Source organism: Symphalangus syndactylus, chromosome 1, assembly GCF_028878055.3.
Source record: "Symphalangus syndactylus isolate Jambi chromosome 1, NHGRI_mSymSyn1-v2.1_pri, whole genome shotgun sequence".
NCBI lineage: Eukaryota > Metazoa > Chordata > Mammalia > Primates > Hylobatidae > Symphalangus > Symphalangus syndactylus.
The window spans coordinates 22,987,021-23,004,847 of NC_072423.2; the positions used below are offsets into that span (position 1 = coordinate 22,987,021).

At 40.5% G+C, this 17,827-nt stretch overlaps 1 protein-coding gene across 1 annotated transcript in view; it reads right to left on the reverse strand.

The window, feature by feature from the left end:
* Window positions 1-7,700: 7,700 nt before the first annotated feature.
* The window catches only part of SERPINB12 (serpin family B member 12), a 49,515-nt gene continuing 39,388 nt past the window's right edge, over window positions 7,701-17,827 (reverse strand). The window contains exons 4-9 of the mRNA XM_055292132.2: window positions 17,083-17,217; window positions 15,727-15,867; window positions 14,231-14,348; window positions 11,323-11,465; window positions 9,857-10,024; window positions 7,701-8,863 (exon numbers count right to left, since the gene is read on the reverse strand). Coding sequence (XP_055148107.2) covers window positions 8,459-8,863; window positions 9,857-10,024; window positions 11,323-11,465; window positions 14,231-14,348; window positions 15,727-15,867; window positions 17,083-17,217 — 1,110 coding nt within the window. The 3' untranslated portion in view covers window positions 7,701-8,458. The remainder of the gene's footprint in view (window positions 8,864-9,856; window positions 10,025-11,322; window positions 11,466-14,230; window positions 14,349-15,726; window positions 15,868-17,082; window positions 17,218-17,827) is intronic.

The window sequence follows — 17,827 nt, forward strand, 5'->3', positions numbered from 1 at the left end:
ACTCTAATTTTTTTAAGCTTTTGTCTTTCCCTTTTTACATTTCTGCGTTTGTCTTTATTATTTTTACCTTTATTTAGGTTTGTGAAGCATGTTGTTCTTTTTTCAAAATTCTGGGGAAAAAACAATTTATGTATTTTAATTATTTTCTGTTTTCTAATAAATGAAATAAAAGTTTAATTTTTTCTCTGTGTAATTTTTTCTACTTAAATTATTGATCACTAGAAAAGGTGTGTTAAAGTTATTCACTATTTTTGTAGATGTTTCAATTTCTTCTTTTACTTATATCTCCTAGTATTTTCGAATTATGCTATTAGGTGATATTATTTTTTAGTTTTAACACATGGCATCTTTTATCAAACTGAAATATTTATCTTTGTTCTTAGTACTGTTTTGGACTTTGGGTAGAATTTTTTCGATGTTACTTTTGTTATTTCTGCTTTTCTCTTTTTAATACTTCTCTAGTGTCTCCTTTTCTCTATCATTATTTTAATCCTCTTTCTACTGTTTTAGAATTGTGTCCTATAAATTGTCTATAAGTAGATCTTTGTCTTTTTAATGCAGTCTTTCTTTAAACTGGCCAATTTAAGACATCCACATTTCTTGAGACTAGTCATATTTGGACTTACTTGCTGTCTTGTTTTATGCTTTGTACACGCTATGCTTTCTTGCTTTCTTTTTTTTTTACATTCCTTTGATTTGTTTTTCAAGCATTTTTCATTCTTTTTCCCTCTACTCTTTTGGAGACTGTGCATTCTATTTCAATCTTCAGCTGCTTATAGTTTAGTTTAACACAAATATTGTACATAATTTTTAAATTAATGTCCAGGGTTAGACTATTTTCCCCATCACCCCCTGAAAAGAACAAGAACCCCAGAGGTTTTATTTCCTTCCTTCCATTCTCTCTATAATTCCCTTTGCACTCCTCAAGCCTACTGTCTTCTACCTCTCAATGTGAGATCATCTAAGTTTTAATTCTTAAGTTATTATTTCTAATTTAATCTTCAATCATGTTTTACTCTCTTTTTTGCATCACTGCTACTCATATTCCATACTTTTTGCCAATTCATTTTAAAAAAATTTTTTGGAGCAGAACTTCTGGTCATTCCTTTAGGTTAAAGTTTTCAGATAGTAAACTTAGAGTGCTTGCTCATGCATCTTGCCCTCACACTTGAATAAAACTTTTTATGGGTAAATATTTCAGTTGACAGTATTTTTTGCTCCCAGAACTTCAAAATATTGTTCTGTGTCTTCTTGTAGGACAAAGAGAAGCTAAACTCTATATGATTCTCATTCCAGTTTATAAATTTGACCTTTTAACACAAAAGCCTTTTAGAATATATTATTTTTGAATTTATCTTCTTTAATTTTGGACAGTGTGGAAGTGTGGGTTCTGAATGGGTCCTTTCAAAATGAGAATGCATGACTGTTTTCAATTCTCTACGTTTTTTTCTTATTTCTTTGAGTATTTCTATTCTTCAGTTATCTCTCTGTTCTTTTTTCCTGAAATGCCCCTTAATGAATGTTGAAACCCTTTAAACGACCTTACATGATTTTAACATTTTAAGTACTTTTTTTTTTTTTTTTTTTGAGACACAGTCTCACTCTGTCACCCTGGCTGGAGTGCAGTGGTGCAATCTCGGCTCATTGCGATCTCCACCTCCCAGGTTCAAGTGATTCTCATGCCTCAGCCTCCCAAGCAGCTGAGATTACAGGCATGCCACCACGCCCAGCTAATTTTTGTATTTTTAGTAGAGACAAGGTTTCACCATGTTGCCCAGACTGCTCTCGAACTCCTGGCCTCAGGCAATCCACCTGCCTCGACCTCCCAAAGTACATGAACCACCACACCTGGCCAACATTTTTAAGTACTTTTGATCCCTTTATCCTTTTATTTTACATTTTGTACAATTCCACGGCTCTATCTACCAGCTAACTCTTCAGCCATTTTAATTCTATTATTCAATCTACTTAATTGCAATAATCAAATTTATTTCCAGAAACTCTAAATGAATATTTTTTAATAATTCTCTGTTCTTGTTTTATGGATGCTATCAAGTATATTACTTATGTATTTTTAAAAATCTCGTTTGACCTGTCAACTCTGTTGAGGCTGATACCCTTTTTTCATGTGATTATTTTCTACAGTCATGTGGTAGATCTGAGTTGTAGGTTTCTCTTTGTATTTGAGATTCTTCATTAGACTATGAATACTGCTTTGGGGTTTACCACAACTTGCCTTGGCAATTTCAGGGTGGTAGGGCCTGGATGTGCTTTGGGGCAAGTGTGTTAGTGGCTTACAAACCTTGTTGGGAACTTCTACTTCTTGACACTTTCATTGAGTAGTGGTGATACATCTTCTGTATAACATCCAGCCAGACAGCCTGGTTAAAAATCCTAGTTCAATCATTTGCTATCTGAGGGATGTTATGCAAATTACTTAATCTCTTTGTCCCTCGGTTTCCTCATTTGTTAAGGGCGGATAAGAATAATAATCCACCTCTTAGGATGAGTGAGAGTGTTAAGTGGGCACATAAAGGTCTTCGACCAAAGCTGGCACACAATAAGCACAAGAAGTATTAGTGTTATTACTGTCCCAGTTCAGATATTTCATGGTTGCAGTCTTATTCTGGATATTGAAACTCATTCCATGCCTGAACCCAACATTGTAAAAAAAAAAAAAAACCAGTGCTAAGGGGAAAAACAATTTATTAGGTATAGTGAGAATTCTAAATGAGGAATTTCTCTTCTTCCATTGATTATCAATTGAGGTCTTAGTTTTACTGAAGGAATTTTTTTACTGGCTGATACGGTTTGGCTCTGTATCCCCACTCAAATTTCACCTTGAATTATAATAATCCCCAGGTGTCATGGGAGGGACCTGGTGGGAAGTAACTGAATCATAGGAGCAGATCTTTCCTGTGATGTTCTCATGATAGTGAACAAGTCTCATGAGATCTGATGGCTTTATAAAGGGGAGTTCCCCTGCACATACTCTCTTGCCCACCGCCATGTAAGACATGAGTTTGCTCCTCCTTTGCCTTCCTTTCTACCTCCTTCGACATGATTGTGAGGCCTCCCCAGCCATGTGGAATTGTGAGTCCATTAAACTTCTTTTTCTTTATAAATTACCCAGTCTTGGGTATGTCTTTATTAGCAGTATGAAATGGATTAATCCACTAGCTTTTTGAGTCTTTGACTGCATTGGATGCCACTCAAAACAACATGCATTTAATTTTAATTCCTGTGATGTTTGCAGCATGGTGTCAGGAGCTAAAGATAAAATGTATCTGCACTTGTATACACCGAAATAGATCTGAGAATGGTTTTCTGTTCCACGCGTACACAAAAGCCAACCTGCCTAGATATGAAATTCATTAATCAAATATTTTCCCTCAGACTTGTGCACTAAGTTTCACTATCTTCAGAAATTTTGTACAAAACAAAATTTGATGCTCATCTGATTTTTTTTATCCTTTATACATTATAACTATTTCTTTTTTTGCCCAAATGCTGACAGGATTACTTTCTTAATCTTTTAAAGTTTCTTAGCATGTCTGTTTTTGCTCTGCAGGGGAAGGGGGAATCATTCAGTATGATCCTGTGACTATCCGAATTAAAAAGGTTTTCTTCCATCATGTCTTGGATTGTTGACTTTATGCCAATTAGTCTTCTTTTTTCCTGAGAAGCACCATAGTTGTTGGGTTTACTTTCTATTCTCTCTTTATATCTACCAACTTCTCTCTTATTATTTCCTATACATTCTAAGAGACACACTCAAATACACCCTATTCATCACTAACTAAAGTTTCCAGCATGTCAGTTTTGCTTCTTTATTGCCTTTAAAGTCTATTTAAATTCTTCTATGGCATCTATTGCATTTTTTTGTTCCCTAGTGGTCTGTTTTTATCTCATTTAGCTTTTTCACATCTTATCAGAGTTTATCTTCATGGCATTGCACTCCAGTTCCATAGATTTTGTGTCTCCTTAAATCCTATTAATTATGCCCAAAAGTTTTCTAAAAGCTTCTTCCTGTTCTTGATGTAAATCATTTTATGAAGTCAGTCTCTCTCTCTCTCTCTCTCTCATTTATAACATGATATATCTCTTCTTATTTGGCACTTATTTTTTTCATACCTTATACTTTTGTTTCTACTTATTTAATCTTGAACATGGAATGATCTGTTCAGGACCTATGTGTGTCAACAAGAGGTGTGCAAGTTTCTCAGCCCCACTGTTGTGCACTAGATTGCTTTTTAAATCCTTTTCACCTATCTGTAGCTAAAACTTTGTTGGGGCACATGAAGGAAAACAGTATTTAAATGGGAAATTTATTACATTAGAATATGAGCATTTATAAATTAAATATTAAGTATATATTATACTTAATATAAATACTATGAATATATTATTATTTAATATGCTTAATAAGTATATTAATATGCTTAATATACTTAAGTATGCACATTTGGGGATATTTGCTGTTTTCATTGGGTAAAAAAAGGATTTGGATTCTTTTCATTGAGTAAGAAGAAAATAAAATGGATTTGGGAAACTAAGAATGCAAGATGAGTGGTGTGGATAAAGAACACATCTGGAATTGGCATTCAACTGTGGAGCAAAGAAATCCATCAAGACAACTGCACAAGCTTCCTCACCCTGTTGCTTCAATTGGATCTCCACCTCGGGTTAATGACAGTGTAATTTTTAAAAATACCAGCATGCAAAAGCTGTAAACAGCAATTAGGAATGAAGCAACACATGTTCTGGCTTGTCCCAGCTCAAGGAAAAAAACTGCAGAAGAGTTTGAGGAATATGCACTAGACAATGTATGAAGTTATAAGGAGGACTTGAATTGAAACGCAATTGAACATACAGATTCTGTATGTATTAGGGAGCCTGTTGAGTACTATATGTCAATGTTTCTCTTACCAGAATATTTACAGTCAGCATAAGTGAAACAATTGTTTTTGAATCTACATTACCTCATCTTATTACCTCATATAGCAATGTTGGCATACCTGTCAACATTGCTATATGGAGGAAACCTTAAACTAAGGAAGTGGGGAGCTCGTTCTCTTGTTGATTTAAAATCATGCTCTGGTTGGCTTTCCAGCAATTATATCGGCCTACTGACTTGTATGTTCTTTCTACCCCTGGGCACCATATTGCTGGGTCAATCTTGCTGGTGCAAGAAAAATGAAGAATCAAGATCTCGCTGTTTGGAGCATAATTTCCAGTGTCTGAAAGGCTTCCATCTGGTGTAGTTCTGCTGGGCTCAGGTAAATATTCTCCTCTTTGTATAGCCTGGGTCTGGGACACTTTAAACAGACAGTGTAGATAAAATATCCAAGAACACTGCCACCAAGGCTCTTCCTGTCCTTGGCTTCACCAAAAGTATTTTATTTCTGATGACTAAACTGCCTAGGATGGAAGGAACAAATGCCTGTCCTCACCTTCTTCCAAGTCATAATTGAGAAGTCATTCAGTCTTCAAATGGCTGCAGAAAAAAAGAAACTAACTAATAAGAAAGACAGAGGGTGAAGGACAGCAGCAAGTACAAAGTAAAGAGATAGACGTCCAAAATTCAAGTTGAGAGAGAGTGTGTGTTTCTGAACTCAGAGGAAGGCAGCAATAGGAGAAAACAGGCAGACTGACTCACTGGCAATGAGATGCAGGTGACCCCTCAATGATGCCTCACTGCCCAGCCTCGTGAACTTGTAGTCAGCAGGGACCAGGCACAGTGGCTCAAGCCTGTAATCTCAGCACTTTGGGAGGCCAAGGCAGGTGGATCACTTGAGGTCAGGAGTTCAAGACCAGCCTGGCCAACATGGTGAAACCCCATCTCTACTAAAAATACAAAAATTAGCTGGGCATAGTGGGAGGTGCCTGTAATCCCAGCTACTCAGGAGGCTGAGGCTTGAGAATCGCTTGAACCCAGGAGGCAGAGGTTGCAGTGAGCCAAGATTTCACCACTGCACTCCAGCCTGGGCAACAATGCAAGACTCCATCTCAAAGAAAAAAAAAAAGAAAAACTTGTAGTCGGCAGAAATTTCTTCTATATTCTGATGATCAGCTGGCTATCACTCCGGTTTCAGCATTGTCAGTTTTCTTCTTTTTTATATACCTTCATATGTAATTATGATGGAAAGCTGGGAGAAACTATTACTGGGGCAAGATGTATTTTTCCTGTGTAACTGAGATGAATTGTTAGTTTCATAGATTATGTATTTTTATATTTTTGGATGACAGTTTGAAGTTAAATTTATATCCCTAAAAAAATCATTTGGCAACATATCGTATATATTTTAACTAATAACAAAAGTGGTTTATTCATTCAGAAGAAACTTGTTAATAAATCAAAGGTTAGTAAAGAATGTTTACTGATTTACATAAAGATTTAAGATTCTTAATTTTCCTCATTAGTGTAAATAGATACATTCTCCCTCTCATGCTTCAAAATCTGAGAAATCCCGATGTAAATGAAAAAAAAAAAATGTGTTTACCAAGTAAAAGAATAAGAACAAAAGAAATGCCGGGCAATGCAGGCCTATATACAGGTCATGGTTTCCAGCTCAGTGTCTGGCAGTGATGCCAAGTCAGACATGGAAACAGCCCCCAAAACGTCAACCCCAAAAGGAACCACAGGGGACATGAAGTTTTTGGTTATCTGAGATTAATTTGACCCATGGGACATGCATTCTGGAAAAGGCACTGCCTCAAACTGCCTCACGTTATCAACGACAAATTGTTTTAGGTCGTAAGTGAGCTTCAACAATGAGGTTGTATGGAGAATGTGGAACTTGTCTCTCAGAGCACAAAGAAATCACTGGGGTAGGTGAGAAAAGGGAGAGGAGGCTAGCATGGGAGCAGGTGTGGTTCACCTGCCTTCTCCAGCAAAAAACTGCTGCGGTCACACTGAACGACTTGGTGGCAGCTGGGAGAAGGAGAGCCACAAGGTGGGCCAAGGAAACTGAGCCACAAGCAAGACCTGAAACCCACCTCGATAGGAAAGAGACTGACTCCAAAGAGATGTGAGTCGGACATTCAGCTAAGACAGAAATTAGGAACCCAGATTACCACACCAGAGAACAGAGGCCCTGAGTCCGTGAGTAGGAAAACTCAGGGGTCAGGCCTTCAGTAGACTAGAGCTTGAGATGAGCCAAATGGCCTTCTTGACAAGGGTTTCAGGTTTTGTTTTGGCTTTTGGGGTTTTTTTGTTTGTTTGTTTGTTTTTTGAGGCAGGGTCTTGCTCTGTCACCCAGGCTGGAATGCAGTGGCGCCATCTCAGCTTACTGCAGCCTCCACCCTCTGGGTTCAAGTGACCTTCCCACCTCAGCCTCCTGAGTAGCCGGGACTACAGGTGCATGCCACCACGCCCGGCTAATTTCTGTATTTTTTGTAGAGTCAGGGTCTCAATATGTTGCCCAGGCTGATCTCGAACTCCTGGACTCAAGTGATCCACCTGACTCGGCCTCCCAAGAAGTGCTGGGATTACAGGCATGAGCCATCATGCCCAGCCAACAAGCATTTCTATGGACACCATGCCCAGGCTCAAGCCTGTTCTCACCATATGGACTGGCATGAGACCTCTCAGAAGACACAAAAGTCCATGTGGCCAGAAAGCAGAGAGAGGGGCACACGGAGGCCAGCCGTCCACAATGCCAGCAGCACTCCTCTCCACACCTGCCTGTGCTGGGTGCATAAGAGGAACTAGCCATAGGTGGGAATTCTTGGAGCTAGGGGGAGGAGAGACAGAGGAAAGTGTTTGATGATAATGTTGGGGGACTCAATAAGGAAAACTGAGATAAACCTCCTCTAAATCCACTAGCCACTTTCCTGGGGCAGTGTCAAAATCACAAGACAAATATCATTCCTCTGCTCTGTGCAAAATGAGTGCTGGTTGGGGCATTCATACGTCTTTGAGCTACCACTTAAATACACCCAAGCCCTACCTTCTCCTGGGTGAAAAGACCTCACGGGACATCTTCCATGCAGTAGCTGTCAAAGGAAGAAACAGGGCATCTTGCCCAGTGATGACCACAATCATAACTACCCCAGAAACAGAGCTGAGTTTCCAAACACGTTCCAGTCAGATATGTTCTCTTGCCGCCCATGTTAAAGTGGCCATCTCTTAGAAATGGTCTAATGACCTGAACTTTTAGGATTCCTTCAAAAGGAGGTAGGTACTGTTCTGAATTGTGTTGACCTTCAGGTCACAGAGGGTGAATTTTCATGCTTGAAAGTTTAGGGTAGAGAACAACAGCCCTTCAATACTAACAGATTCAGATGAAAATAAGCTACAGGGTGACAGAAAGATCAAGATAAGCATACGCTGATGGCTAGAGGATGAAGGGAATGCTTTAGATATTACCAAAAACTCAAATGCCCATCGTATGCCAGGGGAAGATTGTAATTGATATTTTCCTCCAGCTCCAAAGTACTAGACAGTGCTCGCCTTTTAAGGAGAGCAGACTCTGCCATAAAAGAGAATGGTTTGGGTTTTGTTGTGTCTAATGAAAAAGAGAAAAGGGTGGTTGGCATTAAACTCCACCCAAGATGGTAATGACCTTTCCGAGACAACAGCCCCAGTGGCTGCAGCTGCCTGGGTGCCATTTTCATTCACCTCCACAAAGGTTTTGTGGATAATTTTTGACAAGTACAAATTGGGACTTGGAGAGATTCCAGTAAGATCAGCCCTCGTTTCATCAAAGATATCTGTAATGCCCATGTGTTGTAAAATGGAATTGAGATCATAGCTGTCTTCCAGGGTGAACTGGGGGAAGGACAGGACCACTGATTCTTCTGACATGTTTTCTGAGCTGCTCCAAGCCTCTATTTTTTCATAGGTGATTTTTCTTTCAAGCTACAAGAGGAAGGAAATAATATTTAGCATCAGATTATGGGACCGCAAAGAATGCCCCCAGTAACTTCAAGGTGCCTGAGTCCATTTCAGTGGGCAGTGACGACCTTCAAGCCCTTTCCCTAAGCTAGAGAATAGTCTGATTTCATCTAAAACTTCGAGCAAATATCTTTCCTCTTTAGAAGAAGTTAGGGGGCAACTCAGGTTCCAGTGTGTTCTGGTGTTTGACAGACAAGTGTTCAAAGCACAGCAAAGCTCAGTCAATTAGTTGGGTGCTGTGGCCAAGCCCTAATTTTCTGAAGTTAAATTTCCTCTTCCATAAAACAGATAATATAATTAAGTTCTTGCAAGCATTAATAAAATCATGTATATAAAGTACTTAACACAGTGATAGCACATAGAAAATTCTGAATAATGGTTGTTATTGATGTTGTAACTACTATATCTGCTATATTAGTATTTCTCTCTCATTTTCTCTCTCCTTCTGTCCTTATCTCTTTACCTCCTTGGACAATCTGTAGCTGAGCTTCTCCAGCCTTTATTAATTCCTACCTCGCAAGCAATCAATTCTGTTGTCACCCTCTACACTTCTTTCAAGGTACATATTCCCCAAAACAGGATTCAGTTAATTCTTTAATTAACTGAGCTATAGAAAAATGGTATGAGTAAGAGGCCGGAAGTCAGGATATTCAGAGAAAAGGAAAAACTTAAAAACTTCTCAAGTTACTCAGAACCCAGATTCCTTGATTTGCTGAAACAGTGGCAGAGAGCTATGAGATTAAAGAAGAAACTCTAATCCCAATATTTTTGGCATTTGTTGTTAAATTCTAAACAAATGAGGAATAAATATCTAATCTAATTCTGATTCTTATACATTCCTTAATGTCTCTGACAGCTGAGGTACTGTATTTCCTCGAGATGGTAGATAGTAGACAGTGTTGTTCTCTAAAGATCTATCATTAAATATTTTGTAGAGATGCGGAAATGAAGATTTACCTCTTCCAGACCCTTCAGGTTATCTTTAGATTGAGATGGCAGCAGCACGAACATGCTGAGCTTCCCCTTGGTGTACCTCATTTCCAGGATCTGTGCCTTCACCTCCTCTATGAAGCCAATTCTGTAGAGGCCTTTTTGCGTCATCATCTTCACACTCTTGTTTTCATTCTGTAGTAGTCAAGATAGGAGGTCACAGGATGGCTATGGGAAGCTCCCAAATTCATATGGCCCCAGCTTCACTGAGGACAGGGGTTCCTAAAGATGAGAAGGTTCTGCAGGAGAAGTCCTGAGCCACACCAGGGATCCAGCCTACAAGAGTCTGCCCACTCATCAGTGGCCCTTACTTTGCCAACACTTTATCTTTCCGTGTCTTTTTTTGTTGTGGCATGACGGGGATGGGGGCCGGGTGTTTGCTTGTTTGTTTCTGAGACAGGGTCTTGCTCTGTCACCTAGGCTGGAGTGCAATGGTGCCATCACAGCTCACTGCAGCCTCACCCTCCCGGGCTCAGGCAATGCTCCCACCTCAGCTTCCTGAGTAGCTGGGGCCACAAGCATGGACCACCACACCTGGTCTCCCTGTGTTGCCCAGGCCAGTCTCAAACTCCTAGTCTCAAGTGATCCTCCCTCCTCAGCCTCCAAAAATGCTAGGTAAGCCACCTCATCTGGCCCTTTCCATGTTTTTTAATCAGTTCTTCAGCTCCCAAGATGACCATTGGTAAACTTACTATCAAAGCATCTCCACTGTTAAGTCAGCAGAAACACGCCCTGCCAAGCTGTCCCACCATAAGGCCTACCCCAGCCCAGCCTCTTGGCCTCACACCACCCCATGCCAGCTGGCCTGGATGACCCCACCACAGCACCAAGGGCAGACATCGTTAAGTGAGAATCATCTCCATATTAAATAACAACACCTGCTCCTTCAGAGGGAAGGCACAACCCCAGGCACCTTAAATCTCATAATAACCTCAAGGTGGTGGGTGAGGGGTCATCAACCTGCAGATGGGGATATTCGGTGCTTGAGAGAAAAATGCATCTCCAGTAATAAGCTAGCTGGCCAACAAGTGGATGGCTGGGACCCAACCCTTTCCGTTTCCTCCCATTCTAAATCTACTAGCTTAGAACACAAGTTTCTGGGGCAAACGATCACAGATTGAATCCTAATGAATGAATCTGGCTAACTAACTTAGCCTTTCCATTTTTTGCCTCACATCCTAAGTAGAAATCATAATGACACCCATCTCATAATGCTCTTTGGGGGAACAAATCAAATAACAAATGGAAAAATACTCACGCAGGAAGCACTTGGCACAAAAATACTCAGTGAAATTCAGGTACTGGTTCTTATCAACGAAAAATGTTCTTATTGTAAATGTAAGCTGTAACTTTTTGAGTATACATATTGCAAATCATTCCTAGTGGAAATTATGAGTTGGCCAGCTAGAAAACCATGAGTTCTGATACAGTACCGCATTTAGACAGAAAGGTGCATCCACTGTGTTTTCATGGTCAAAATATGTTTCCCATTTGGCCTTGAAGTAAACAGCATTCACCAGTACCAGCACAGTGTCAGCATTAATAGCGTCCTCGCTGAAGAGTTCCTTGATTTTACCTAAAAGAAGATCCCAGAGAATATCCTGAGTATGAATTGTATCAAAAGCATTTGTGTAGATAATTTTTTTTTTTTGAGAGTTTCACTTTTGTCTCCCAGGCTGGAGTGCAATGGCGTGATCCTTGCTCACTGCAACCTCTGCCTTCTGGGTTCAAGTGATTCTCCTGCCTCAGCCTCCAGAGTAGCTGGGATTACAGGTACCCGCCACCATGCCTGGCTAATTTTTTTATTTTTAGTAGAGACAGGGTTTTGCCATGTTGGCCAGACTGGTCTTGAACTCCTGACCTCAGGTGATCTGCCCACCTCGGCCTCCCAAAGTGCTGGGATTACAGGCGTGAGCCACCGTGCCAGGCCAATAATTCTTTTTAATGCAGCTTATCACCCCCAAGACTAGGGAGCGTCTCATTCAAGAACTAATCCAAGAAGATTAATTCACAGTCCCGGCTGGAGGTAAGAGAGGGGGTGATGGGGCAGGGGAGAAACTCTCTCACTCCACCTCGCAGGGTGTCCAATCACAGCACTGTAACAGAAGGAATCTCCTTTGATTCCCTGTATTGCTTGTGTTTGCAACTTGTCAATAGACATCTTATACTATGGTTTATCTTTCAAATTATATAGTTAGTCATCTGACAATATGATAAGCTCCCCTGAGAACAAAGAACTACAATATAAACTTCCTGTCTCAAGCACTCAACATAGCGTAAGATATATGCTTACATATAAACAAAAATACACATAAATATGCTAGACCATGATATAAAACCTATTTTATAGATACTTTTATATGCTCTTTCTCATTCCATCCCACCTTAATCAATTAATTGATCCATCCCACGATAAGGAGGTATTGTTATCCCTTCTTCATAGAAGAATCAATTGCATCCAGGGAGAGCTGAAGTCACACAGCCAAGAAGCAGTAAGACTGGCGGGAATGGGTCCTCAGGCCTTCCACCTTTGGGCTCAGCTCTGGGGCTCCTTCCACAATAACACAGCCCTAAGCCCCACTTGAAAAGCCCCAGGCTAGAAGGCAATATCCTATCTTTGGGTTACACCCTTTTCTACCTTGAACTACCAGATCACCAGTTACTTGAATGTTTGCAGATGTCTTAAGAAGAAAAGATCTTCCATCTCAAGAAGAGCTCTGCTTAAATCCCATAATAATAGATTAGGTTGACATCATCTACAAAAATACTCTGGAGGAGTTAGGTTAACTCACTAAGGGGAAAGTACATATCCAGGCCTTAATATGAACTTCGTTAAGGAATTGCTTTCCTTCTGACATCTGAGTAGAGCCTTGAAAGAATGGTCATTTTTGTGGCCTATGAAAGAAGGAAGAAGCAATAATTTTGGAATTTAGAGACTTCTCCCAAGGAAAGGCAGGCAGGCGCATCCCATCCCTAAGACAGTGTGAGAAAAAGAGGAGACAGGGAGAGAAAGTCACGAAATGGAAGGGAGGAACCAAAAGTGTCGCTCTGGTACCAAGGACAGCCTAAAGTAAGTCAACTATCATTTCCCAGCCTCCAGCCACTTAAAATGTACGCAAATGCCTGAGGTCATGGTCTCACTCTGAAGGCAGGAGACGTAATGCACTACCTGTGCTCTCTCACGCACTCCAAACTTTTCACTGTACACGAACATCCTCGCCAGCCCCACACAATAATCAAAAAGGGGCCTAGTCTGTGTCCAGCAGCCTGACCTGACCCTTCGATTCACTAACTTTGGTCCTAGAGGGAAGAGTTTATTCTGTTTTTCAAATTCACACAGGCACCGGCAGAAGGGAGCATTCTCTAAGCCCCACCTAGATCAGCACTAACGAGGCTGGTGTCCTCCTTTCCCGCCCAGAGCCAGCAAGACCAGAGACCAAAACTGCAATAATAAATAACAGCAATATCTAAGCAGTTTAACTGTTTGATGCTGTTCAGACCATGCTTTTTTGTTTTGTTTTTTTAAATTTCAACTTTTATTTTAGATACAGGGAGTACATGCGCAGGTTTGTTACATGGCATGTTGCTCACAGACAGTCGACATAGTACCCAATAGGTAGTTTTTCAACCCATTCCTCTCTCCCTCCTTGCCCCCAGTTAGTATCTGGAGGGTGCATTGTTCCTTGCCATATTTATGCCTGTGTGTCCTCAATGTTTAGCTCCCACTTATAAGTGAGAACAATGTTTGCATTCCTGTTCCTGTGTTAATTCATAGGATTATGGCCTCCATTTCCATCATGTTACTGCAAAGGACATGATTTCATTCTTTTTTATGGCTGTGTAGTATTCCATGATGTATATGTACCACATTTTCTTTATCCAACCCACTATTGATGGACACTTAGGTTAATTCCATGTGTTTGCTATTGTGAATAGTGTGGTGATGAACATGAGTGCATATGTCTTTTTGGTAGAATGATCTCTATTTCTTCGGATATATACCCAGTATCGGGATTGCTGGGTCGAATGATAGCTCTGTTTTAACTTCTTTGAGAAATTTCCAAACCGCTTTCCACAATGGCCAATTTACATTCCCACCAATAGTGTATAAGTGTTCCCCTTTATCTGAAGCCTTGACAGAATCTGTCATTTTTTAACTTTTTAATAATAGTCATTCTGACTGGTGTGAGATGGTATCTCATTCTGCAAACCAAGCTTTGAACACAGTCCATATATGTGAACTTCTGGCCCCCAGTAGACCAGCAATCTGCAAAGCTAAGCAGACCAATTTTCTTTAAAATGGAAACCAATACCAGCTCCCATGCTTTTGGGCTTTCTTACCTTCAGATTGACATTCAACCCAGAAGTTAATCTCTTGTCTGGATTTTTCAGGGTTTTTTTGGAAATCAACACTTTCAATCGTCGTGTGGTAAAATTGAATCACACCATCTGAGTATTCCTGTTCCATTGGAATAAAAGGGAAATCGTGCAATAAAGTCAGGCAGTGATGCTCGTAGTTAGGTGTGAGGCTCTCCTGAGAAGTGTCCCAAGAAAGATGAGCCTGGTCATTTCGCATTGCAGGGAGAGGCCTGACAGTTTATAGCCATCCCCAGTCTTAAACTAGCCAGAGACATTTCGGTTTTTGTAGTGACAAATGAGGTTATCGAACATTATTCGTGAACAGTCTATAGTTACAATGGGACAAGCCTTTCCTACTGGATATCCTTTTATTTCAACAACCCATCTGTGGAGCCATCCCAAGGTAAATACCAAGTAACTTGAGAGACTTGGCTGGAAAATGCTTCTGTTTTTAAGAATTAAACTCCCACTTAATGGTTGCAGAGTTTCTGTTTAGAGTGATGAAAAAAAAGTTTTAGAAATAGATAAGGTGATGGTTACACAACGTTGTGAATGTAAGTAATGCTACTGAAATATACACATAAACATGGTTAAAATGGTAAATTTTATATGTATTTTACTACAATTTAAGAAAAAATCAGTCATGTAATATACCAAACCCATTGGTTTGTGTACTTTTAACAGGTGAATTGTTTAATATATGAATTTATAGCTCATAAAAAGGCTAGTTTTAAAAAATCCAGCGTGAAAAATCTTACTTTCATTGCAAGGGAACACACTTATTTTGGCCAAAGGAGGCCACCCGACCCCTGGCTGGTCCCACGCTAACCAGCCATGTCATGTCTTTGCCATTGGTCATATACCCCACATTTATTGTTTAGCACGTGGCTCCTTCCAGTGATTCGAAAGGAAACTGAAGCCCAGATGGAGACACAGCTTGCTCTAGGTACAAAGCTGTTTAGCCACAGAGACAAGTCCTGTGCCTTTCAGCTCCAAACACCAAAATGCAGTCTCCTCCTGCTACCCCACTCTCAAAACAGCATAGTGAACACAATTGCATTGCAGGGGTAGCCTGATCCTGGCACAAAAGGAGATTCCACAGAAATGTCTTGGGGGCACCTAACAGATAAGGGAGAGAGAAGTGCAGCAACCAGGCACCTTGACTGGGGAAGACAGTCAGGAGAGGATGCCATTACCAAGCCCACACGTGCTCCAAAGTCTCCATTACTCACACAACCCTTTTCCACCCACTCTATTCCACCCACAATGGGCCCCGTAAACTGCTCACATTGAACACTTGGAAGAGAAGAAAAGTGTGGGACTGAAAGAGGGAGGTCCCGGACACCTCACCAGTCCACAGCGCATCATCCTGTCAAAGAGGTTTGTGTTCTAGATGGCAGGTAAGTAACCCAGCTACTCCCTGATTTTTAAATAGTACACTACCTGGTAGCTTTAGTCACCATTCGTGTGCAACTCACCTGACGGATTGGGAATTCCTGCTCTTCATAAAGCCTGTTGGCAATACTCAGTGTGTAATCAGTCTTGATCCTGTCTAATTTGGAGAGAAGCTGCCCAAAGTAGCAGCTGACCAGTCCGCTCTCATTGTTTAAGGACTCAGCCTAAGGAAAGAAGAAACAAAATGTGACCTTCACTGTGTCTATCGGAAGAGCTAAACACAACTAAAGGATACATGTTTTGTACGGAAGCAAGATGGAGCTTCTTAGTAAGATGTCAGTTGTCTCTGTTACCATGCGGGGGGAAGTGAGCTGGGAAGAACAGAGGAATAGAGGGTGAGAAGTGGTCCCAGTGGAAGATTATGGCTCCCGCATCTATATCAAGATCATCCAGGACAAATATGTCTGGGGAACTCAGCAACGCTCACTATATTTCAGACTCACACACCCTGATTTTCTTCATACTTAAAAGAGGCCAGGCGCGGTGGCTCATGCCTGTAATCCCAGCTACTCTGGAGGCTGAGGCAGGAGAATCGCTTGAACCCAGGAGGCAGAGGTTGCAGTGAGCCGAGATCGGCCCACTGCACTACAGCCTGGCGACACAGTGAAACTCCATCTCAGAAAAAAAGTAAGAAATAAAGAGAGAGAGAGAGAGAAAGAGAGAGAGAGAAAGACGAAAGAAGAAAGAAAGAAAGAAAGAAAGAAAGAAAGAAAGAAAGAAAGAAAGAAAGAAAGAAAGAAGAAGGAAGGAAGGAAGGAAGGAAGGAAGGAAGGAAGGAAGGAAGGAAGGAAGAAAGAAAGAAAGAAAGAAAGAAAGAAAGAAAGAAAGAAAGAAAGAAAGAAAGAAAGAAAGAAAAAGAAAGAAAGAAAGAAAGAGAAAATCATCTCTCCACCCTCCTCTTAAACTTTCTAAGCTAGGGGGATGCATACCCTGGAGAATATCTTTCCTCCTCCTGGCATGAGGCAACCAATAAAAGTTTTGTCTGTCAGCACAGATTTCAGCACGAAATGGAACAAGCAGAGGTGGAGGGAGACAGTAAGAATTCCACAGCTGACCCTACCCCTTACCACCTTTATCTTTGACCATGCTCTATGTTGGGGCTCTGTGGCCTGTAGAAGCAGATGAGTGACAGAGTGATGATCTAGGTTTCTTTCTCATAAGCAGAAGATACCAGATCCTACTCTTTAGGAAACTAGCTCATAGCCAAGGACATCTGAGATCCATACTCAGAAAGGAATCACAGATCACATGAGGTTATTGCTGTTGATGGTATCCAGAGTCTAATATTTGGGGATAAGCAACTATCACCAAATATCCTACAGCCAGAATAAGTAGTTTGTAAAAAAGAAGGGCAAGAGTTTCTTATGGTGGTGACTCACCTGCTGATCCAGAGACTCTGTCATTTTTTTCTGCCCCTCCAGAGAGCTGTCACCTAGCACTTTTTGTTTGTTGCTTTTCAGACAAGGGTCAGGTTCTTTGCTTTCATTCTGGGAAAATTCGTTGAAGTGTAGTATCTGCGTGATAATGGGATGGGGTCTTTCAGATAGTATGAACACAGGGAAGCCTGAATAACTTCAGAAACGTTTTCATAATGAGACAAAGACAATGATTACATAGTCAAACAAAACAATCAACAACAGTTTAAAGGAAAGTGGGTGCTTCTGTCCTTGGGTTGGGAGGTGGAATGGAGGAGAAGAACCAACTGCTACCCTGGGAGAGCATTTATGAATCAATATAACCAAACTAAAAGAATATAGAGGTATCCACAAGCTAAATGTAGCTATGGAGCATTTCATAGATACCCAATCTGAATTGACTGTAAGTGCAAAATACACACCAGATCTTGAAAATAGTATAAAAAATAAAATAAAATAGCTCATTAAAATTTTTATATTGATGATATGTGGATATGATATTTTGCATATACTAGGTTAAAAAATTATTATTAAAATTAGTCCCACCTGTTTCTTTTTACTTTTGTAATACAGTTACTAAAAATTTTTAAATTACTATGTGGTTCTCATTATGTTTGTGTCAGACAGTGCTGATCTAGAGTTTCACATGAATCAAGGGAGTGAGGACAGCAAAAGACAAGTTATCCAGAGCCTGGTAGAAAGGTAGGAG